At 40.6% G+C, this 24,301-nt stretch overlaps 1 protein-coding gene across 14 annotated transcripts in view; it reads left to right on the top strand.

Annotated features, from left to right (window-relative positions):
* Positions 1–24,301, top strand: part of LOC123498926 — a 124,909-nt gene that overhangs the window by 88,403 nt on the left and 12,205 nt on the right. For all 14 annotated transcript variants that reach the window (XM_045246476.1, XM_045246482.1, XM_045246475.1 and 11 more), the window contains 8 exons: positions 10,469–10,706; positions 12,993–13,155; positions 18,250–18,454; positions 19,006–19,228; positions 20,642–20,781; positions 21,451–21,557; positions 21,806–21,982; positions 22,387–22,475. In XM_045246476.1, coding sequence (XP_045102411.1) covers positions 10,469–10,706; positions 12,993–13,155; positions 18,250–18,454; positions 19,006–19,228; positions 20,642–20,781; positions 21,451–21,557; positions 21,806–21,982; positions 22,387–22,475 — 1,342 coding nt within the window. The remainder of the gene's footprint in view (positions 1–10,468; positions 10,707–12,992; positions 13,156–18,249; positions 18,455–19,005; positions 19,229–20,641; positions 20,782–21,450; positions 21,558–21,805; positions 21,983–22,386; positions 22,476–24,301) is intronic.

Raw genomic sequence — 24,301 nt, forward strand, 5'->3', positions numbered from 1 at the left:
GGCTCAGCACGCGGCCCTGACAGTGAAAGGTGGGCGGTGTAGCCTTCCAGAACTGTGTACGGCGCGTAGTACATTCAGGGAGAGGCGTGGGAACAGACCTGTATTCTGAAACGTTTTACTCTCACCATCACTGCTTTCTTAAGGTTCAAATTGACGATACTCATGTTTTTAAGAGTGTTTTTTTTTTATGGTTTTGGAGATAGAGTGGCAAGATTTCTAGTTTATGGATAGGAGGAATTCTTGAAAACCCAGCTAGTTGTGTCTGTGACCTTGGAAAATTATCTATGTAAGAGAGAAAGGCGTTTTTTTTAATACGGCCGACAAAACAGGGACAGTTCTTAAGCCTGTATTTAGAAGTGCCTTGCTCTTTCACCACGACTGCATTCTAAGTCCACAGAGAAGATTAGTTTGGTTATAAACACTTTTTTCTTGTTAATAATGTGTAAATCCTATTAATGCATTAGAATCATAAAGAATCCGTGTCAGTTTAATTAGAGGCTTTTGAATGTAGTGCAAATATTCAAAGACTGTTTGTCTTCTCACCACGACTGTTTTCCGAGGCCACACAGATGATTAGTTGGGTTATAAAGAAGAGTTTTCCTGTTAATCATGTATAAAATCTTACTCATCTGTTACCAGAATCGTAAAATTATCCTTAGAAACCCATGACACTTGAATTACAGGCTTATGAATTTAATGAAGATTCAGAAACGCTTTGCTCCCTCACCACGACTTTTCCAAGACCACAGAGATGAATAGAGTAACCGCAAGACTATTTCTCCAGTTAATAATAGGTATCTTGTTAGTCTGCTACTAGAACCGTGAAAAATGTCCTTAGAAACCCGGGTCACGTTACCTAAGAGGCTTTTGACTGTGGTGGAGGAGCGGGGTAGAAATGTTTTAGTATATTGTCCTTAGTTTGAGCCGCGCGAGGCAAAACACAGCCAAGGAGATGAAGGAAGGTAGAAAATGAAGGTGTAAAACATAAACGTGATGCTTTTTTGTCTTTCTTGCTGTTATCTTATCTTCTTATTCGTTAACGATGCGTGGTGAAAGACAAGGAAAAAAAGCGAAGGAAGAAAAAGTGAAATTCAAACGTAGACCAGACAAGGAGATGAAGGAAAGAAGACAGTGAAAATCAGACATAAACGTGATGCCTTTTTTTTTTTTTTTATCTTTCTGTTAATTGATGAAAGACAAGGCAAAAAAATGAAGGGAGAAAAAAGTGAAATTCAGACGTAGACCAGACAAGCAGATGAAGGAAAGAAGACAGTGATGAAAATAAGACATAAACGTGATGCCTTTTGTGTTTCTTGCCGTTATTTTATCTCCATATTCGTTAACGATGCGTAATGAAAGACAAGGCAAAACAGACGAAGGGAGAAAAAAAGTGAATTGAAACCTAGACCAGACAAGGAGATGAAGGGAAGAAAACAGTGAAAAGAAGATATAAACGTGATGCCTTTTTTTTTTTTTATCTTTTTTTGCTGTTAATTGACGAAAGATAAGGCAAAGAGATGAAGAGAGAGAAAAAAAGTGAATTGAAACTTAGACCAGACAAGGAGATGAAGGGAAGAAAACAGTGAAAAGAAGATATAAACGTGATGCCTTTTGTCTTCCTTGCCGTCATTTTATCTTCCTATTCGTTAACGATGCGTGATGGAAGACAAGGAAAGGAGATAAAGAAAGAGAAGATAGTGAAACTAAAACACATACCAGACCATTTTTATTTACGGTTCTATTTTCTTCGTGTCTTTTTCTTCTTTAACTGTGCAAGATGAAGACCCGCGCGGAGATGAAAGAGGAGCAGGAGAGACTGACAACAATAATACATGGACGTGACATTTTTCTTTGCTTGCATTTTCTTATTGACTGTGTAAGGTGACAGACAGACAGACAGAGAGAGAGAGAGAGAGAGAGAGAGAGAGAGAGAGAGAGAATAAATAAAAAGAAGCAAAGTATAAAACTCAATTAATTACTCTTGTTATTATACATTTATTCTTGCCTGTTAATTTGAAGAAGGAGAAGTAAGGAAGAATAAGCAGGACGAGTGAGAAAATAAAGTGAATAAATACTTAAGCACACAATAGATCCAATACTCCGATAACTCTGAACCGAACATGCTGAGAAAAATGGTTATAGAGAATGTTTATGAGGGTAAAATATATCAAATCATGACAGTTGATATTGTAGAATAGTGTCTTGTCGCCATTTTGCTGTTGATATTATTCTTAACTGCGAAAATTCTAGGAGAAAGAGGAGGAGGAGGAGGAGGAGGAGGAGAAGAAGAAGAAGAAGAAGAAGAAGAAGAAGAAGAAGAAGAAGAAGAAGAAGAAGAAGAAGAAGAAGAAGAAGAAGAAGAAGAAGAGAAGGAGGAGGAGGAGGAGGAGGAGGAGGAGGAGGAGGCAAAGAGGAGGAGGAGGAGGAGGAGGAGAAAAAAAAAGAAGCCTGTTTACGGAGATTGAATGATCAACGGGAGGAAAAAACAGCAAAAAATATGATAGACTAGACCTAATATAATTTCCTTCATGGTGCTAAGATTCTGATGATATTGTTTTAACCCCTCTAGTACCAGGACGCGTTATCATATTCATTCTGCTTACTATTTGGTGATTTTATACAGCTTCAGAAACTTATATGGAGGATTAAAGCAGTGACGACTATGGCCATTAACCTTCTGACCCCCATAGACACTTCCTGATGTCAATAAAATGGGTTAATCATACACAAATCTCAAGGTGAAAATGTGTCCCAGTATTGAAGGGGCTAAATTGGCAAGATGATGTTGTTTTCAAGAAGATATTGTTATTAAGATGATGTTTTTAAGATGATGTTTAAAGAAGATGTTTTTAAAAAAGATATTGATATTAAGATGTTGTTTGATGATGTTTTAAAAGTGATGTTTTTAAGATTATATTTTTTAAGCTGCGAAGATGCTCGTAAAAAAATAAAAATAAATAAAAATGAAGAGAAAAGATGAGAGAGAAAAAAACAACAAGAACGGAAGGAGAATAATTAAAAGTTGGAAAATTATGAATAGAAAGAGCGTTTCCATGTTAATTGATTTTAGGCTCGTCAGTCAGTATGTTGTGTCCATCATTGAGTTTTGTGCCACTTGTTAGCTCTGTATTCGTAACGCACACACTTATACTTCTATTTCCCACTTTTACTTTAATATTTTAATGTCTTTCATCTTTTCCTTCTTGTGCTTATGAAAGAAAAGGTAAAAAAGAAAGTAATCTGTTGCTTTTATGATTATTTACTGCGCGAGGCTAAGAAAGGAAGGAAGGAAGGAAGAAAGGCAAAGAGGATGAAGAGGACAAGAGGAAAGAAGAGGAAAAAAGTAGGATTAATATTGTGTTTCTCTTGCCATTTTATACTTTTTTTTTCTCTGACCCGCACGAAGGAAGAGAAGAAAGGGAAGAAGGAGAGAAAGGATGACAGAAGGCACAGGAATTTTAAAAAAAGATGTTCGTCTTAGTATTGATTGAGGAAGACGAAAGAAGAGAGTTATGGAAGACGACCGTGCGAAGGAAGGAAGGAAGGAAAGAGGAGGGAGGAAAGAAAAAGAAGGATAAAAGAAAGCACAGGAATAATAAGAAAAATATTACTCTTATTATTATTTGAGGAAGATGAAAGAAGGAAGTTATGGAAGACGACCGCGCGAAGGAAGGAAGAAAGAGAAGAAGGAAAAGAGGATGGAACGAAGATAAAAGAAGAAAAATATATAAGGAGAAAAATTTTAGTCTTCCTTTTGTTCCTCTTGGTCCTCATTATCAATCCCGTGTTATTATTCTGTCAACAGTGCTAAGGGAGAAAAAAAAAGAGGAAAGAAAGACGGAGAGGACAAGAGAACAGGATCAAAGGAACATACAGAAGGAATACTAATGTCCTTCCTATTGTGTACCATATTGTTGTGTCCCTTGACAAAGAAAACATAATGGTGTAACAAACTTTTCACCTTCCCCACCCAAACACACTGTAAAGGTATCATTAACCCCTTCAGTACTTGGACGCATTTTTATCTTTGTTTTTGCGTGTGATTAGATGATTTTATTGACGTGAGGGTCTATGGAGGTCAGAATATTAATGGCCAGACTCTTCACTATTTTAATCCCCACCACAAGTTTCTGAAGCTGTATGAAATCGCCAAATGGTAAGCAGGATGAATATGGAAACGTATCCTGGTCCTGAATTGGTCAAACTTCAGCTTCAGTAATTCAGACATTCTTACCTCAGATATTTACCTTGTTCATTTATTATTATTTCATTTATATTATTTTCACTTTATTTACTTTTTTATTTATTTCCATTTATTTATTTACTTTTATTTAGATTTTTTTGTCTATTTCTTCTATTTATTTTATTTTATTGATCTATTTTCTTGTTTGCTGAATGTACATAGTCCTCCAAACATCCCCACGTCAATTATTCACCAAGTTGTTTATTCTGTTAGTATTTCTTTTCGTTTCGTTTATTTATTTATTTATTTTTTATTATCTGATTCATTTATTTTTACTTTTATTTATTCATTTTAGTCGGCGAATGTAGAATTTCAGAACCATTGCACCTTCCCACGTAAGCACATCGTGAAGGTATCGTGACATTTCAAGAGGAGGCATCGTATAGAGTAACTTAAATATCCCTGCCTCGAGCACTTACCTTGTTATTCTTTGTGTCTTTGAATAGTGAGCGTTTCGTCATCATTACACCTTTCCACGTCAACTCGTAGTGAGAGTATCAAACTAAAGGCAGCGTCGTGCAGAAGTAGTGATATAAAACGTCCTTTCTTCCATTATTTATTCATTCCTAATGTTATGGAATAGAGTAAAGACGTGTTTCAAAATCTTCACGCCTTCTCACACAAACTTGTATTCAAAGGGCAAAGAAGCAACAGCGAGGGTTGTACTGTAGTAGCAATATAAAACGTCCTTTCTTTCATTATCTATTCACTCCTTGTTTTATCGAATGGCTTGTTTCAGAATCTTTGCACCTTCCCTCACAAACCTTTACGAAGAGCATCATGCAAAGAGGCAACAGCGAGCGTCGTACAGAAGTAACAATATGGAACGTCTTTTTTTTTTCTCTTGTTTATTGACTTCTTGTGTTATCAAATGGAGTAAGTGCTTGTTTCATAATCTTCACACCTCTAAACAAACTTGCACTAAGAGCATTATGCAAACGGGCAACAACGAGCTTCGTAATGTAATAGCAATCTAAAATGTCCTTTCTTTCATTATTTATTCATTCCTTGTGCTATCGAAGGGAGCAGAGAGTGTTTCAGAATCTTTGCACCTTTCCACACAAACTTTTACAAAGAGCATTATGCAAAGAGGCAGCAGTGAGCATCGTAAAGAAGTACTTTCTTTCATTATTCATTCACTCCTTGTGCTATCGGATAAAGAGGAAGAGTGTTTCAGAGTCTTCACACTTTCCCTAAACAAACTTTTACTAAGAGCATCATGCAAAGGGAATATTTTAAATGAACTTATGTTATCACTTCCTCCTACTGATATTCGCTGGTTTGTTTTTTGTCTTCTGTTTTTTGTTTTGTGGCGCCGACTAGAACATAAGAGCATTACTGGACCGTCTCACCTCCCCACGCAATCCCTTCGTAAGACTATCACAACACTTCACAAGCGGGCAATGCATACACGCTGTAATTTAAACTTTCCTCCCATTTATTATTATAGGCTCGTATTCTTACATACTTCTGAGCTTTACCTCCATTATTTCAAAAGGCTTTACCTAAATTTATACTTGTTTTTAATGTGCTTTTACGGTTCTAGAGGCATATTGACAAGATTTCTACATTATTAACAGGAGAAGCACTCTTGAAAATTTGCTAATCATCTCTGTGGCGTTAAATCCGTATTCAGGAAACGCTTTGCTGTCTCATTACGACCATTTTCAACATAATCAGTGGTGTTTTCAAGTATTTCTCCTGTTGATAACGTAGAAGTCTTGTTGATCTTTCATTAGAACGATAGACACACTTAAAAACATGTGTGAATTTTAGCTGTGGTGTTTTGAAAGTGGTGGACGTGTAGGCAGGAGTGTTTCAGAAGGTTGAGTCTTTGCTCTATCATTGAACATAGCAAGGCCTTTAGTTCGTAAGCTTTGACTCTTGCTCTCTCGTTAGAACCGTTTTCAAAGGTCACGGATTATTAGTATGTTGCTCTCTCTCTCTCTCTCTCTCTCTCTCTCTCTCTCTCTCTCTCTCTCTCTCTCTAGCAACACGAAAACACTCTTGAAAACCTCAATAACTTCCTTTAAAACTCGTGGAATAGAACTCTCCTCCGTGCGGGGCTCACGTGACATCTTAATTTTTTTTTTTTTTTTTATTTATACCATGTGGTCTTTTTACGGGAATTTATGGGCTAAAGGGGGGTTACTTTTTGGGGTACCTCGTATCTCAAAACCCATCCGCTAGGAAACCGTTGTCGCGAGTGAGGAAACCCAACCTACACTCGGACCGTGGACAGGATTCGAACCCGTGCGCTTGGAGACCCCGCTGACCCCAAAGCACGCATGGTTCCACTGTACCACTGCGGCCCCAAGTTATAACCCAAACACCCGCTTTAAAAAAAAATAATAATAATAATAATAATAAAAAAACATCAATAACAAACAGTTCTCGAAGTAAGACGTGAAACCGAACCAGCAGAAGACGTCACTCCCACCGCCCCTTCAATTTCCCAGCCACTCCAGTCTGCCTTTCCCCACGTAGATCCGCCGTTAAGACCATCACAGGACTGCTTCAAAGGGGGTCAAGGCGTCACGCGGCGGGGGCGACCTTCACTCCCGCTGGGCTAAAGATGAGGAAATTCTAGTCTTGTTTACCGTGGCTGCGTTGAGGCGTGTCCTTGATGGCAGGAGGATTACTGGCTTATTCCTGTGATCTATCTGCCTGTCTGCCTGTCTGTGCGTCTGTCTGCCTGTCTGCTTCTCTATGCGGGCCTCGAAATATCATCTCCTTTAAAGGAAATTAGGTACCTGGATGTGTGTGGTGTGGAATCTTCTTTTTGGGAAGATTTGTGTATGTGAAGGTCAGAGGAGCAAGGAAAGGGTAGGCTAAATGTTATCTGATGCCCCAATGCGAAGGTGAAACGAGAGAGAGAGAGAGAGAGAGAGAGAGAGGGAGCCTGTTTTCTTCAACGCTTTGCTTTCTCACCATCACTACTTTCCAATGGCTCTAGTTGAAGATACTCGTGTTTTTTAGGGTATTTTCATGGTTCTGGTGGTGGATTAGCAAGATTTCTGCCTAATTAAAAGGAGAAACTGTCTTGAAAATAAGGCTAGTTGTCTCTGTGGCCTTGGAAAACTGTGGTGGGAGAGCTAAAGTAGTTCTGCATACGGGCCAGAGAGAGAGAGAGAGGGGGATGGTTTGGAGGTTGAAGGGGAGTAGGAGGGGGTAGGGTAGGGATATGTGATGGAAGTAAAAACATATTTTGATACGAGGTTTAAATATTTTTGAGTGTGTTCGTGTCTCTGCATTTGTTTATTCCGTCATTGTGTTTGTTGCGCGGGTTGCTGGTTGTTTTTTATTTATTTATTCGTTTTAATTTATCTTCTGTTTTGTTTATTCATTCATTCATTCATTTATTTTATTTTGTTCTTATTCTTTTATTTATTTATTTGTTGTCCTTGTTTTTATTTTATCTTCTATTGTATTTATTTATTTATTTATTTATTTTGATATATATATAATAAGTATTGTTTTGTGTGTCACTGAAATGGTGTTTGTTTGGTTAAGGTGACTGTAAACTTGGTGTATCATTTTGTGTGTGTGTGTGTGTGTGTGTGTGTGTGTGTGTGTGTGTGTGTGTGTGTGTGTGTGTGTGTGTGTGTGTGTGTGTGTGTTTATTTATTCATTTTCTTTCATGGTTGCATGTGTGTTATTATTATTGTTGTTGCTATTATTTTACTACTACTACTACTACTACTACTACTACTACTACTACTACTACCAACATCATCACCACCACCACTACTACTACTACTACTACTACTACTACTACTACTACTACTACTACTACTACTACTACTACTACCACCACCACCACCACCACCACCACCACCACCACTACCACTTCGTCCTCGTTCCCTCTTTTGCAAGTTGATTAATTTCTATTCTTTATACCTTTTCTTGCTTAGTTCCCATTGTAAAGTATCCGAAGGTCATCAGTATAGTTTAACTCAGTCAACTCAACTAATTCATCCATCAACTAACTAACATTATCATTCCTCTGTTCGTGGTTCCTCTCTCGTTATCTTATTATCTTCATCTCCTCTTCCTTCTCTCGTAAATAACATTCCTGTCCTATCTTCTTTCACTATCTCCTAATCGTATTTACTCTTTTTTCCTTTATCTTCTCACGTCTCAACTGCTTCCCTCTTCGCCCTCGTCTAGATATCTGTATTCAATCATCTCTTGCATCTGTGTCAGCTTTTTATTCACAGAGGCAATAATAAGAATTTTTTCATGGTTATATCCAGTAGTTCACAGTACTTTATAACCACCTGAAAGACAGAAAAGGGATGGGAAGGAATAGGTTTTGTAATTTCTAGCCAGTTTGCACGTGGCTATATAACGAGAAAGTGTCCCAGGGTGAATGGTTAACCTCTTCAGTACCGTGACACGTTTTCATATTCATTCTGGTTACCATTTGGCGATTTTATACTACTTCAGAAACTAGTGGGGGATTAAAATAGTGAAGACTCTGTCCATTAATCTTCATACCTCCACAGACCTTTCCTAATATGAATAGAATCGTCTAACCATACCCAAAATTCGTGGTAAAGAATGCGTCTCAGTACTGAAGGGATTAATTGAGACAGGAGATAAAACTGTAATGTCCAACTACCAGCCAGTCAGCCACACTCTAGTTACAGTTGAATATTAGACAGTCATTTAAACAAGCGTCGATCAGTAAAGGATTCACGAGTTCACCAAGGGGAAGTCACGCCGGACGAGCTTGTTGAGTCTTACAGTAGAGTGAATGAGAAAAGAGGAAAGATGCGGGAGATGACAGTGAATGGGTTAATTGATGCTAGGTTCTTGATGTGTGTGGAGGAAAAAGTTAATGTTGAGAAGGTTCTTGCAGTGTGTGGAGGCAAAATATAGTGTTGGGGAGGGTTTTTGTAGTGTGTGGAGGCAAAAGTTAGTGTTGAGGAGGTTTTATGTAGTGTGTGGAGGCAAAAGTTAGTATTGGAGAGGGTTTTTGTAGTGTGTGGAGGCAAAAGTTAGTGTTAGGGAGGGTTTTTGTAGTGTGTGGAGGCAAAAGTTAGTGTTGGGGAAGGTTTTTGTAGTGTGTGGAGGCAAAAGTTAGTGTTGAGGAGGTTTTATGTAGTGTGTGGAGGCAAAAATTAGTGTTGAGGTGGTGGGGCAACTATCTTTAGCTCACCACTCTGACTAGTTTTAGCTCACCACTTTAGTAATGAGAAGTAATTAAGTTAAAAGGGACACACTGATTCATTACTTTTGTCGCACCAGGCTCCTTTAATCCATTTCTTTCCTTTCATCACCTTTTCTTTCTGTGTTTTACTTTTCTTTTCGTCCAATATTTCTTTCATTTTCCCTCTTCCTCTTTCATTCTCTCTTATTTCCCCCTTCATTCCATCTTCCCATTCCATCCTTTAATATACTGTTCGTATTTACTTCCTTTACCACGTCTTTTTCATCTCCTATTCCATTTTCAACTTTACGTCCCTTTTATCTCCTTTTCCTCCTTTCCATCTCCTTTCCGTTTCCCCCATTTTTTTTTTTTTTTTTATTCTTTTCTGTCTCTCCCATCTCCTCCATCTCTCTCTCTCTCTCTCTCTCTCTCTCTCTCTCTCTCTCTCTCTCTCTCTCTCTCTCTCTCTCTCTCTCTCTCTCTCTCTCTCTCTCTCCCATTTTATTTGTGTGTACCCTTCTTGTCTTTCCTCTTTTCCTTTCCATTCTACTCTCTATTCGTATTTATTTAGTTTCTTCTTCGTCTCTCTCTCTCTCTCTCTCTCTCTCTCTCTCTCTCTCTCTCTCTCTCTCTCTCTCTCTCTCATTTGATCGTCATTCTCTTTCTGCTTACGCGTTTACATTTCTCTCTATTGCTCTATCATCTCTCATCTCTCTTTCTCAATCCTATCCTATTTTCCTTCTTGTCTCTCGTCTTTCTTTCATCTCTCGTTCTTCTTTCATCCCATCAGACATTTCTTTCCGTCGTTCTTTCATCTCTTTTCCTCTTTCCAGTCTCATTCTCTGCTTCTTTTTTTTTTCTCGTACAGTATTTTCCTTCTCGTGTCGCTCTGTCTGTCATCTCTCGTCCTCCTTTTCATCGTATCCTACATTTCTCGCCGTCACTGTCTTATCTATTGTCTAGCGTCCTCGTTCCTTGCTATCCACCCACTTACTTACTTTCTGTCTGGACTCTGGCTGTCACTTCTCGTCCACTGACCACTACCACTACCTCTTCTCTTCCCTCCACAGAGACTATATCCTTAAAACAATTGAGCCTCGGGGAGCGAACGCCAGTATTGCGGAGCGTGCGAGCGTGGGACGTGACAGCCACTACAGATCCAACCAGTCCCCGCCGCCCACACTGCCCGACTCGCCCTCCCCCCGGCCTAGCCCACGCCCCGACGCACACCATAGCACTCGTCTGCGATCTCGCCCTGGACTCTGACTCCTTTTCCGCGGTGCTTTCTGCGAGGATTGGCGGGAAAGGGTGAGTGTGGTGAGGCTGTGGTGTGTGTGTGTGTGTGTGTGTTTCTACTGTATACAGAGCGTGTTGGTATGTAAGGCGTAATACAGCGCGCGCGCACACACACACACACACACACACACACACACACACACACACACACACACACACACACACAGCTACAGCCTTAAATTTCAGTAATGCAAGTTCTCATTAAGTTGTCAATAGAGAGAGAGAGAGAGAGAGAGAGAGAGAGAGAGAGAGAAACTGACAGTCCCTCACTCTCTTACCTTGCCTGCTTGCCTACCTGTCTGTAACAATAACAGACTCACCCCTTTCCCTTGCTCTCTCTCTCTCTCTCTCTCTCTCTCTCTCTCTCTCTCTCTCTCTCTCTCTCTCTCTCTCTCTCTCTCTCTCTCTCTCTCTCTCCTCCCTCTCTTTCCTTCTCCCACTCACCCTTCTTCCCTCTCCCTACTCCCTGTATTCTTTCCTACCTGTCTCTTCCTCCTCCTCCTCCTCCTCCTCCTCCTCCTCCTCCTCCTCCTCCTCCTCCTCCTCCTCCTCCTCCTCCTCCACACACTTCATTATCTCCTTCCATTTTTCCCTATACACTTATGTCTTTCTCCTCCTCCTCCTCCTCCTCCTCCTCCTCCTCCATAATTTCAACCTTAATTTCACACGCTTCCTCTTTCACCTCCTCTTTTGTCAACTTTTCTTGTTAGTTTCATGCATCATCTCCTCCTTTTTCATCCTTCTCTTCTTTTTTGTTTCCATTTCTCCTTTCTTCTTTCTTCCACCTTTTATCTTATTGTCTTGTCTTGTTTTTTCTTTTTTTTTTCTTTTCTTTTCTCGCTGTGTCCTATATTTCACTCTTTTCCGCGCTTTCTTCATTGTTGTTGATTTTCTTGTTGTTCATTATTTTCTCTTTTCTCTTTTTTTATGTTTTTGTCTTGTATCTCATTTCTTTTCTTTTCTTTTCGTGTCTCTCCTTTCATCCTTTTTTTTTCCTTCCTTGTTAACTCTTTCCTTATTTCTTTCCCTTCTATTTCTTATTTACTTTATTCATCTTCCTTCTCACTATTCAGCTTTCCTTTTCTCTCTCTCTCTCTCTCTCTCTCTCTCTCTCTCTCTCTCTCTCTCTCTCTCTCTCTCTCTCTCTCTCTCTCTCTCTCTCTCTCAAGCTTTCTTTTCTCCTATCCTCTCATTTTTCCTTTTCCCTAACTGTCATGTCTCTCCCCTCTTTATTTCTCACTTCTCCCTCTTATCATGTACTTTCTCATCTCTCCCTTCGCTTTCCTTCTCCCCTTCTCCCTTCACGCTCCGCCTCTCCCCTCACCTTGCTTCTCTCTTCATGCTCCGCCTCTCCTTCATATTTCCTACTCTTTCTCATATCTTTTCTCTCTCCCTGCTTCTCCCTTCAACTGGCCGCCTTCATCTCTCTCCTTTCGCCTTTTCTCTCTCTCTCTCTCTCTCTCTCTCTCTCTCTCTCTCTCTCTCTCTCTCTCTCTCTCTCTCTCTCTCTCTCTCTCTCCTCCATTCACTGACCGCCTCCTTTCCCCTTCATATTACGTCCAATTTCTCTCTCTCTCTCTCTCTCTCTCTCTCTCTCTCTCTCTCTCTCTCTCTCTCTCTCTCTCTCTCTCTCTCTCTCTCTCTCTCTCTCTCTTAACCATTTTTTCTTTATTTTTTTTCCTTCCACATTTATCCTTCACTATTATGGCCCGTATTTAGAAACGCTTTGCTTTCTCACTATGACAGCTTTCCAAGGCCACAGAGACAACTATAGCAGGGTTTTCAAGACAGTATCTCCTTTTAACTAGCTAGAAATCTTGCCAGTCCATCACCAGAACCTTAACAAACCTCTTAAAAAAACACAAGTATCTTTGGAAAGCAGTGATGGTGGGAGAGCAAAGTGGTTAATTAAGAATGCGGGCCTGTATAGCCTATATTCTGAAACGCTTTGCTCTCTCACCATCACTGCTTGTCAAAGGCTCTAGTTGAAGATACTCGTGTTTTGAAGAGTATTTTTGTGATTCGGGTGGTGGATTGGGAAGATTTCTAGTTTACTAAAAGGAGAAACTATCTAGAAAACCTGGCTAGTCATTTCTGTGGCCTTGGAAAATTGTCGTGGTGAGAGAGCAAGCCGTTTATAACTTCGGGCTATATATCACACCATTTGAGTCGCTGTGAATATTCTGTAACGACGCGGTGCCTTCCCTGACCGCCTCCTCCTATGTCAGTGTCTGTGTGCCTTCCTCGTTAACTCCATCATGACCCCTTTCCCTCCTTCCGTCCCTCCCCACGGCGCAGGATGGGCGTGGAGCTGGACGTGGGCGTGGAGAAGCTGGCGGTGCTGGGGCGTGTGGTGGTGACGGCGACGTTGGATATGGAGGCGCCCTTTCCACATGTGTCCCGCCTCTCCCTCTCCTTTACTGAGAAGCCCCAAGTGTGGTTCAGTGTGAGGATTCTGAAGGTAGGTGCGTCCTGTGTGTGTGTGTGTGTGTTTGTGTTTGTGTTGTTTGTCTGTCTGTCTGTCTTTCTGTCTGCTTGTTTGTCTGATTTTTCTCTTTTTTTATTGTCTTCGTCGTGTTATTCTCTCAAAGTGAAGATTGCTGTCAGAGTTTCTCGTAGTTCTTAAAATGACTCAAAAAATGACGAGTGTTTCCCTTAGAAGTTTCTCTCTCTCTCTCTCTCTCTCTCTCTCTCTCTCTCTCTCTCTCTCTCTCTCTCTCTCTCTCTCTCTCTCTCTCTCTGTCTAGTTGCGCCAAAGATTGAAAAAAGTACTTCAGAGTGTCTTTTACTTGAACTAAGAGTAAAGTTTGTCTTGTCTTCAGGAAAACTAGAATATACATAATTCCAGTTTTCTTCCTCTTTGTCTTATCAGTTTACTGCGAATATTTTTCCCACCTTTTCATAGATTCCTTGGTTTTCTCACTCTTTTGCTCTTTTTTTTTCGCACACACATGACCTCATTCCAAGCAATACACACTCCACCGATCTATTGTCCTGCCTGCCTGCCTGCCTGCCTGCCTGAACACAAACATTGCTAATTTTCACACATTTCTATCGTTTCTCACTAGTATAATTTCTCGATGCATCCTTTGAAACTGTGCTTCACCTCCGCTATTTCAAAGGGTTTCATCTAAATTAACACGAGTTTTTATGGTGTTTTTATTGTTCTAGAGGCAGAATGACAAGATTTCCACTTTATTACCTGAGAAATACTCCTGAAAACCTCGCTAATCATCTTTGTGGCCCTTGAAAATAGTCATGGCGAGAACAGAGCGTTTTAAAGGTGATTTTACTGTTCTAGAGCCAGAGTGACAAGATCTCTACGTTAATACATGAAGATACACTTTTGAAAACCCTGCTTATCATCTCTGTGGCCCTCGAAAATAGTCGTAGTGAGAGCAGAGCATTTTTAAAGGTGATTTTACGGTTCTGTAGGCAGAATGAGAAGATTTCTACGTTATTATTTTGAGAAACACTCTTGAAGAACCCGTTAATCATCTCTGTGGCCTTGGAAAACAGTCGTGGTGAGAGAGCAAAGCGTTTCTGAATACGGACATAACTATGTACATGTGTGTGTGTGTGTGTGTGTGTGTGTGTGTGTGTGTGTGTGTGTGTGTGTGTGTGTGTGTGTGTGTGTGTGTGTGTTACGCGCCATTCACTTGCCTCGCTTCCTTTCCCTCTCGCTTCATGTCCGTGTTTGGTCGTCTAATTTGCATGCCTCTTTCATATCCATCCTGTGGCGGTCTTCTCGTGTTGTTGTTATCTTCACCTTGCTTTCGCTTGCTCGCCTTTCACTCGCTTAGGTTCTCGCCTCCTCTTTATTCCCTCATCTGCATTCCCTCCTCGCTTTCTTGCTATTTCCTACTGTGTATCTCGTTTTCTTTTTATCGATAGGTGTGTGTGATGTATCTCTCTCTCTCTCTCTCTCTCTCTCTCTCTCTCTCTCTCTCTCTCTCTCTCTCTCTCTCTCTCTCTCGTTATTTTGCTTCTTCGTTCCTCTTTGTCCTCATTTCCTTCTTTTTTTTACTTTTTTGCAGTTTTTTTTTCTTTTTTCATTCTTTTCTATCTCTTGTTATGTTGTCCGTCACTCCTCTTCTTCGTCCTCGTCTTCGTCGTCGTCGTCGTCGTCCTCCTCCTCCTCCTCCTCCTCCTCCTCCTCCTCCTCCTCCTCCTCGTCGTTTATTTATTTATTTATTCATTTATTTATCTATTGTTCTCTTATCAGTTCTGTTCTTCTGTAATGTCTTCCTTCCTTCCTTTCTTTCTTTCTTTCTTTCTTTCTTTCTTTCTTCATATTTGCCATCCTTCCTCTGGCTTCTTATTTTTCCTTCCTTTCCTCTATCTATCTTCCTTTCCTCCTTCGTTTATCTCTCTCTCTCTCTCTCTCTCTCTCTCTCTCTCTCTCTCTCTCTCTCTCTCTCTCTCTCTCTCTCTCTCTCTCTCTCTCAACTTCTTCATCTTCCTGTCTTGTTAGTTTTTGTTCTTCTCTTTTATTCGTTCCCTCTTCTCCTCTTTATTCGTCCCTTTATCTCCTCATCCTCTTCTGCTTCTTCTCTTTCTCTTTTCTCCCTTTTCTCCCCTTTTTCTGCTCTATCTCCTCCATCTCTCTCTCTCTCTCTCTCTCTCTCTCTCTCTCTCTCTCTCTCTCTCTCTCTCTCTCTCTCTCTCTCTCTCTCTCTCTCTCTCTCTCTCTCTCTCTCTCTCTCTCTCTCGACAATACAGTGAGATACACAAGGGGACAAAAGGAGAGAGAATAAAGACTGGGATAAGAGGAGAGGATAATGAGAGAGAGAGAGAGAGAGAGAGAGAGAGAGAGAGAGAGAGAGGAATAAGATAAGGGGAAAGGAAAACAGGAAATAAAGGAGATAGAAGAACAAATGATGAGAGAGAGAGAGAGAGAGAGAGAGAGAGAGAGAGAGAGAGAGAGAGAGAGAGAGAGAGAGAATATACGAGTGTTACAAACTTGGCTGAGATTGAAGATGGTTGATGGATATTCCGTAGGTGTTCCCGTTAAAGAAAATTATAAGAAGTGGAGGGTTAGATACCAATAAATAAATAAATAAATAGATAGATAGATAGATAAATAAATAGATAAATAAATGAATAAATAAACATACCCACCACAAATATTGAAGTTAAAGAAAATGAATAGATAAGATATTCATACGAAAGATTTATACCTCTCTCTCTCTCTCTCTCTCTCTCTCTCTCTCTCTCTCTCTCTCTCTCTCTGAAATATATATTGGAAGGAAAATGCTAGTAATAATGTAGAGGAAGAAGGGGAAGAGAAACAAGAAGAAGAAGAAGAAGAAGAAGAAGAGAATGATGCAATGTGAGGGTAAAGAAAAAAAAAAGAATAACGGTATTTTTTTTCTTCTTTTCTTGTTTTGTTGTGTTTTGTTTTGCTTTAGTTGTTATGTTTGTTGTTGATGATGTTGTTGTTGTTGTTGTTGTTGTTGTTGTTGTTGCTGTTGTTGTTGTTGTTGTTATATTTGTTGTTGTTGTTGCTGTTGTTGTTGCTGTTGTTGTTGTTGGTGTTGTTGTTGTTGTTTTGTTGTTGTTCTTCTTCTTCTTCTTCTTCTTCTTCTTCTTCTTCTTCTTCTTCTTCTTCTTCTTCTTCTTCTTCTTCTTCTTCTTCTTCTTCTTCCTCCTCCTCCTCCTCCTCCTCCTCCTCCTCCTGTATTTCATCTCCTCCCTCTAATTTCTTTTATATCTCCTTGCTGGTTTTACTTATTCCCTCATGTTTCTTTCTTTTCCTCCTCCTCCTCCTCCTCCTCCTCCTCCTCCTCCTCCTCCTCCTCCTCCTCCTCCTCCTCCTGTGGTGTGGGTGAGGGAGGAAGATATCTGGACTTTTTCTCCGCATGCGAGGTACTAATTGCATTTATGGAGAGATAACTTGATATTGGGGAAGTTAGAGAGAGAGAGAGAGAGAGAGAGAGAGAGAGAGAGAGAGAGAGAGAGAGAGAGAGAAGTATACGGAATGACTGAATGAGTGAGTGAATGGTGCACTAGAGAGAGACTAAGAGACAGGCAAGCAAGCAGACAGATAGACAGACAGACAAATAGACAGATAGACAGACAGATAGACAGACAGACAGACAAAGAAAGAGACAGACACTGACTGATTGACTGACTGAATGATTTACTGACAGACATAAAACACGAACAAAAAGAGAGAGAGAGAGAGAGAGAGAGAGAGAGAGCGTGTTCCTGCATGATGAGCATTGCTGGAGAAAAATAATGTGACAGTAATTATTCTAGCGCTCTGTTTACCCTCCATCGATTGCTGTTCTCTCTCTCTCTCTCTCTCTCTCTCTCTCTCTCATACGCTTCTTCTATCGTGACAAGCACTTGGAGCATGGGCGGGACAAGTTACAAGGGCAGTGCTGTTGTGCTCCACTTTACCAATTAAGAGATGAAGTGAGAAAGTCATTTCCTCTCCACGCAGGGCACTCGCTCACACCTGCCTGCCTACATGGCCCAGGTGGAAATGTTCTTCTTCTTCTTCTTCTTCTTCTTCTTCTTCTTCTTCTTCTTCTTCTTCTTCTTCTTCTTCTTCTTCTTCTTCTTCTTCTTCTTCTTCTTCTTCTTCTTCACCACTACTACTACTACTACTACTACTACTACTACTACTACTACTACTACTACTACTACTACTACTACTACTATTATTACTACTACTACTACTACTACTACTAATAATAATAATAATAGTAATAATGATAATAATGATGGTGATGATGATGATGATAATTATCATTATTATAATCCGATGATTGTGTGTGTGTGTGTGTGTGTTATGCTGTATATACTGTCCTGAATGGATGAGAGAGAGAGAGAGAGAAAGAGAGAGAATAGGGGTTAGACAAAGATGATAGGGAGTGGGGATGGAATCATGGGAAGGCAGACATGAGGTACGGTTTAGAAAAGTGTGGTTTAATATACACCACAAATCCTGGCCACTGATATTTACCTATTGAAATCCGTTGAGTTGACATGTCACTCTAGGTACAAGTAAGGGTAGGAAGGCTGCCTCATCAAGTAGGGAGCCCTGTGTACCAAATAGCAGTGAAAGAGTTAAGTCAAGCATCAGGGAAGTGGACAGAATAGGATGGACTGATAATTAACCCCTTCAGTACCATGCTGTGGTTTTATATTCATTCTGATTACTATTTGGTGATTTTATACAGCTTCGGAAACATATGTTATGATTAGAATAGTAAAGACTCTGGCCATTAATCCCTTGAGTACCATGATGCATTTTTATATTCATTCTGGTTACTATTTCACAGTTTTATACAGCTTCAAAAACTTATGTAATAACTGTGGCCATCAATCTTCTGATCTCCATAGACCCTTCCTAATATCAATAAAATGGTCTAATCATACACAAATCTCACGATAAAAATGTGTCCCAGTACTAAAGCTATTAATCTTTTGACCTCTACAGACTCTTCCTAATGCAAATCATCTAATCATGCCCAAAAATCAAGGTAAAAATGTCCCTGTATTGAAGGGGTTGAGCATCTTCATCATTGCTTTTTCACTCCTTCAGGCTGTTCAAATGATGGAGCTACCAGTGCTGAAGACGTGGCTGCACTCTCTGGTGATGGATGCCCTCTCCACCGCCTGGGTCGATCCTGGCCAGCTGGAGATCAACATCCACACCTCTGACATCATTGTTCCCGAGACACGCGCTGGTGACACGCTGGCTCAAGGGGTGCTCACTGTCATCCTCTGGACCCTCAAAGGAACATCAGGTGTGCTTTTATATTATCTCCTTTCATTCTTCTGCTGCTATTCGGCTTTTCTTCCTTTCTTCTTTCTCAATGCCAGCTCCTGACTTGGAAAAATATGGAAAGGAGATAATATTTTTCCTTGCATTGGGTCTTCCTTTATTATTTTGTTTCATCTTATCTTCATTCATTCTTCTATTCTTCTTTTCTTCTTCTCTTCTTCCTTGGTGTCAGCTCTTGATGTGGAAAAACAGGAGATCATTCTTTCCATCATATTTCAGGCCTTCTTTTATGATATTTCACTTTATGTTATTTTATTTCATTCTTCTGCTTCTCTTCATTTCTTTTTTTCTTGGCACCAGCTCCAGACTTGATAAAAACATGGAATGGACATAATTTTATCCCTCATGTTTCAAGTGAGAGAGGCTACACTGGATTGCTTATAACCAAAAGATTGGGAGAGAAACACTCTGTCACCTACATTAATAGATAGATAGAGAAATAGTGATAACAGAGACACAAGGCAGTAAAGATAAGGTAAAGGAAAGTAGGTAAGTTTTCCCTTCATGTTTCAGGTCTGGACGAGGACAAGTGGGTGGTGGTTTACGTGGATGGCCAGCAGCACGTGACGCCGCCCATCACCTCGCAGCGGTGGCAGGAGGCGTGCAGCTTCCTGGTGAGCTCCTCCCCTGGCAACCACAACCTGGTTCTCAAAGTGAAGACCAAAAGACTCATCACCACCACACTAACACAGTTCGACCTCCCGCTCAGTCAGTATGGCCTTGAGAACTGTAAAGTGTGAGTACTGATTATCCTTGCTAATGCCTCTCCTCCACTCACTCTCTCTCTCACTCACTCACTCACTCACTCACTCACTCACTCACTCACTCATTTGCTCATTCATTCATTCATTCATTCATTCATTCACTCACTCACTCACTCACTCACTCACTCACTCACTTCTCACTTGCTCACTCACTCACTCACTTGCTTGCTCACTTCTCACTTGCTCACTCACTCACTCACTCACTCACTCACTCACTCACTAACTCACTCAGCTTAACGTTTCTACATCTGAGTTTTCAAGAGCATAGACTTGCACATTTTCATAGTTGTGCTCACAGTGATTTGGTCTTTTGTCCTGATTATGAATACAGAACCTGATCTTACAAAATACATTGATAAATTCGATAATAAACTAAATAGAAATGGCCACAAACTTCTATGGTTGATGCCAATTTATAATCTCTTTCTTTATTAATCCATCTAAGGAGCAAAACTCACACATACATTCCATATTAAAATCTCACAGAACTTACACAAGATATCAAGGAATGCATAAATTGTAAAGGAAATTACAGTTGATTCAAATTCTCTTATGTTGAGTTTATGAATCCCCTTAACTCCTTCAGTACTGGGATGCATTTCTACCTTGAGTTTTTATTTACAATAGGAAGAGTCTGTGGAAGTCAGAAGATTAATGGCCAGAGTCTTCACTATTTTAAACCCCATATAAGTTTCTGAAGCTGTGTAAAATCACCAAATAGTGACCAGAATGAATATGAAAATGCATTATGGTACTGAAGAGGTTAAGTATGATAACTAATACAAAACACAATTCACCAATACTTTCCTGGCGGATCATTCAAATAGTTGTGTCCCAATGCTGCCCCTTCTCCCTTGCTGAGCCTGCATGCCACACCCATCATGCACACCTTGGCCATAGGTGCTAATGACGTAGAGCAACAGTGAGCAAGTATTTGTTATTGTGTTGTGTTGGTGGCCTTTAGTCAACATTCAACCAGTTTTGCATGTGGTATGGCTTCCTCTAACACCAGAAGAATGACAGCATATCACTTGTGGCTTGAGAACACCCCACCAGGATTCTTTATTCAATTTGATTAATTTATTTCAAGATACTTTTGAATATACTTAACCCCTTCAGTACTGGGACACATTTTTACCTTGAGATTTGTGTATGTTTAGACCTTAGGAAGAGTTTATGGGGATCAGAAGATTGATGGCCAAAGTCTTCACTATTTTAATCCCCCCACATGAGTATCTGAAGCTGTAGAAAATTACCAAATAGTAACCAGAATGAATATCAAAATGAGTCATGGTACTGAAGTGATTAACATATGAGCACTATTAGTTTTTCCTTTCTTTTTTGCCTTGCTGCATCATTTTCTAATCTTCCTACGTCACCTTTAGAGCAGAGACGGTGCTACAGAAGAAGGGGAAGGTGATCGGAGCCAGCATTCCTCCCATACACTTACGGCTGCAGTACACGCCCCTCACACCCATCACCCTGGAGGCGCCCCTGCCCACCCCACTCACTGACCACCAAGAAGGTAAGGGAACTCAACACTCACACCATCCCATAGCTGTCATGTGGTCCAGTCACTTCAATGCTGTGAATGAGTGTTTTGAGGGAGTGAGGAATTAATCTGTACAGTTAAGCCTTGAAAGAGGAATGGTTGTGAAGTAAATTGGACACAGAACAGTTAGGACACATGACTTTACCAATCAGCCCAAGTGGAATTGGTTCAACCTTGCCACTGTGTATCTCACTCTCCTTTGTCTTGTAAGTAACCAGGATAAGAACACGAATGCTTCTAATGTGCTGGGAGAAAGAGAAGTGTCATTTTCTCTCTCTCTCTCTCTCTCTCTCTCTCTCTCTCTCTCTCTCTCTCTCTCTCTCTCTCTCTCTCTCTCTCTCTCTCTCTCTCTCTCTCTCTCTCTCTCTCTCTCTCTCTCTCTCTCTCTCTCTCTCTCTCTCTCTCTCTCTCTCTCTCTCTCTCTCTCTCTCTCTCTCTCTCTCTCTCTCTCTCTCTCTCTCTCTCTCTCTCTCTCTCTCTCTCTCTCTCTCTCTCTCTCTCTCTCTCTCTCTCTCTCTCTCTCTCTCTCTCTCTCTCTCTCTCTCTCTCTCTCTCTCTCTCTCTCTCTCTCTCTCTCTCTCTCTCTCTCTCTCTCTCTCTCTCTGCACTGCACTGTGACACTCACTAGTCTTGCCATCCCAGGTGCTGGTGTGCTCTACATAATGGTTCATGGTGCTGACAACATCACCACTCCCACCTCTGAGAATCTTCCAAGCCCTTACTGCCTCATCTTCAATAACCGCAAGAAGGTAAGACAGGGAATGCTGGATGCCCTCAATGAACAGAGGTGAGGTGAGCAGAGGTGTAAGTGCCATACTCATATACGTACTGATTTGCTTTTCATAGGTATCAATTCACATTACTGAAAGCTTCATTTTATCCTCTAGTAGTGTGATGATACTTATTGTTTTGTTCACTTGTGTTGCCGCCATTATGTGTTTATTAATTGACTTGAAATTTCAAAAGTTTTGAGTTAAGGTTCTTTGACTTTGCACAGGTGAAAATGACCCACTATGTGAGTGAGTGTGGGAGTCCCCGGTGGGAGTGCGGGGTAGAGGTGCTGGTGCGGGAGGTGTGTGCCGTCACCCTGGCCATGGCAGTCTGCTCCCTCCCACACACCACCACCTTGCAGGACACAGAACTGCTGGGTCTGGCCACTGTCTCCCTTGCCACAGTAAGTCTCCTTGTCTACCATCATCTTTTTAAATCTCATGGAATTTGCTGTAAGAAGTAGAAATTAAACTAGGATTTTGATATTTTTAGTTGTTGAACTCTAAGTATGTTGGTGTGTCTAATCTCTTGTCAGTTGAAACTTTGCTTCCTTATTGGTGTCTGATATTTTAAGAATTTATCTATTCATTCCTAAGTGACTTATCTTTAGTGAGGAAGAACTTCTGATAAATGAGCATGTTTCAGAAGCCCCGGACACCATTCCTAAACAGAATCTATTCTTTCACCAGACACTCATTAAATGAAAGTTCTTGAAAACTTTTCCAAATTAACACAAATCCCTTTTCCAAATTCATCCTGAACCATTTTGCTTCTGTGTCAGTCACCTCAACACTCTTCTGTCTCCAGGTGAAGCTGCCCATGGTCCGCCGGCCACTGCCCCTTACCCGGAGCCTGCCCACCCCAGGCACCACCCCCACTGCCTCCTCTCCTATGGGGTGAGCACAGTTCTCTCTCTCTCTCTCTCTCTCTCTCTCTCTCTCTCTCTCTCTCTCTCTCTCTCTCTCTCTCTCTCTCTCTCTCTCTCTCTCTCTCTCTCTCTCTCTCTCTCTCTCTCTTACAACTGAAAAATATTATAGTTCATCTCTCTTTTCATGTTTCTTATTGTAAAAGACACATTACCCAGTAAAGTGTCCAGTGGCTGCCCTCCAGTGCTGTCCAGTTTAAGGTACATGTGTATTACCAATGATCTTGCTAGTGTGTTGGACTGCAGCATTCTTGACCCTCATACTGGTGGTAGTAGTGTCACTGAAAGAATATTCAAAGTAAGGTGACAAGAATTCATCTTTTTCAGCACATTAACACACAAACATTAAATGTGTATAAATCATTGTATAACTAATGAGTACAGTAAGTCCTCATTATACAGTACAAATGCGTTCCTGGAAACCTTACCGTAAATCGAAATTACCGTATACTGAACCCATTATAACATGTAATAATAGGGAATGTGTTCCAGCACGTCAAAAGTAAACCCTACAGAAATGACAATACATGAAAATAGTCATTAAAAAAATGTGAAGTACTGCACAAAAGAAATAAACAGAAAATGTTTTTATTTACCTTTCAATTGCCATGTATTCTATCAGATGATGTCCCTCCAGAGGCTAAGGGACAGTAGGGATTTCACCCCTTACTCATCTTCCACTGAGTGGGCAGACGAGGATAAGACGTCGTCGTCTGCAGATGTGGAAGGGCCAGCTGTAGCAGGATCATGGACATGGAGGACTGTTTGTTTTTTCTTGTTTTTTCATCATAGATTTCTTGATAAATCTTGACACTTTTCTCTGTCATGACCCACTTTGCTACTCCTGGCAGGATTTGGGTCACATTTCTTTAGGGTTTGCAGAGCTTTTTCGATACCACAGAGACATTCTCTAAGAGTTTTGATGTCCAGGCCACGCGCAGGTTCTTCTTCCTCGTCTCCCTCTTTTTCTGCCTCCTGTGATGCCTTGTCTAGCTCTCTAAGTTCATAATTTGAGAGAGATTCAGCATGGCTTTCCAAAAAGATCTTGTACATCATCAACTTCATTGAAGTCAGCCCTATGGCTGACTTTGATTTACTATGTCATTTCTGATCACACCAATGTCATCTTCAGCGGAGCCTGGGAAGTCATGCGTGCATTCTGGCCATACTTTATCCCACTCCAACTTCATGGTAGATGTCTTCACTTCGTCCCAAGATGACTTGATGTTATCTAAGGCGTGCTTGATGTTATACGACTTCCACCATTCTCTGATAGTGGGCTTTGCCGGGCCCATCTGTGTCCTTTATCAGTTGCTGCCTGGCTCGCTGCTGGTAATAGACTATAAGTGTTTGCCATGATTATTATGAATATATTTGTGCTTAACATAACATAACATAACATAAATAATAGGATAACAAAGGGCCACCAGGGCCCATCTAGGTTATCCTGTATCAGTCGCACAGCGACCTCGTCATCAGTACTTAAAAATACACTTACAAGTACACAATACATTATATACTAATTCTAAATATTTGGCCCATTAACAGGGCTAAGTCCTGCAGCGAATTCCTCTACAATCTGTGATCCCCATACATGGGGATCATGTCTTGTTTAACTATAGTAAATTTCTTATAAAACTATCATGCAGCGCTATACATAATTATAAATCTAATAAATTTAAGTGCTTATCTAATCTGTTTTTAAACATTGTCAAACTAGTGCTATTTACAACCGTCTCTGGCAATGCATTCCAGAAGTCTACCACCCTATGACTAAAGAAATATTTTCTTATATCT

Source organism: Portunus trituberculatus, chromosome 48 (genome assembly GCF_017591435.1).
Source record: "Portunus trituberculatus isolate SZX2019 chromosome 48, ASM1759143v1, whole genome shotgun sequence".
Classification (NCBI taxonomy): domain Eukaryota; kingdom Metazoa; phylum Arthropoda; class Malacostraca; order Decapoda; family Portunidae; genus Portunus; species Portunus trituberculatus.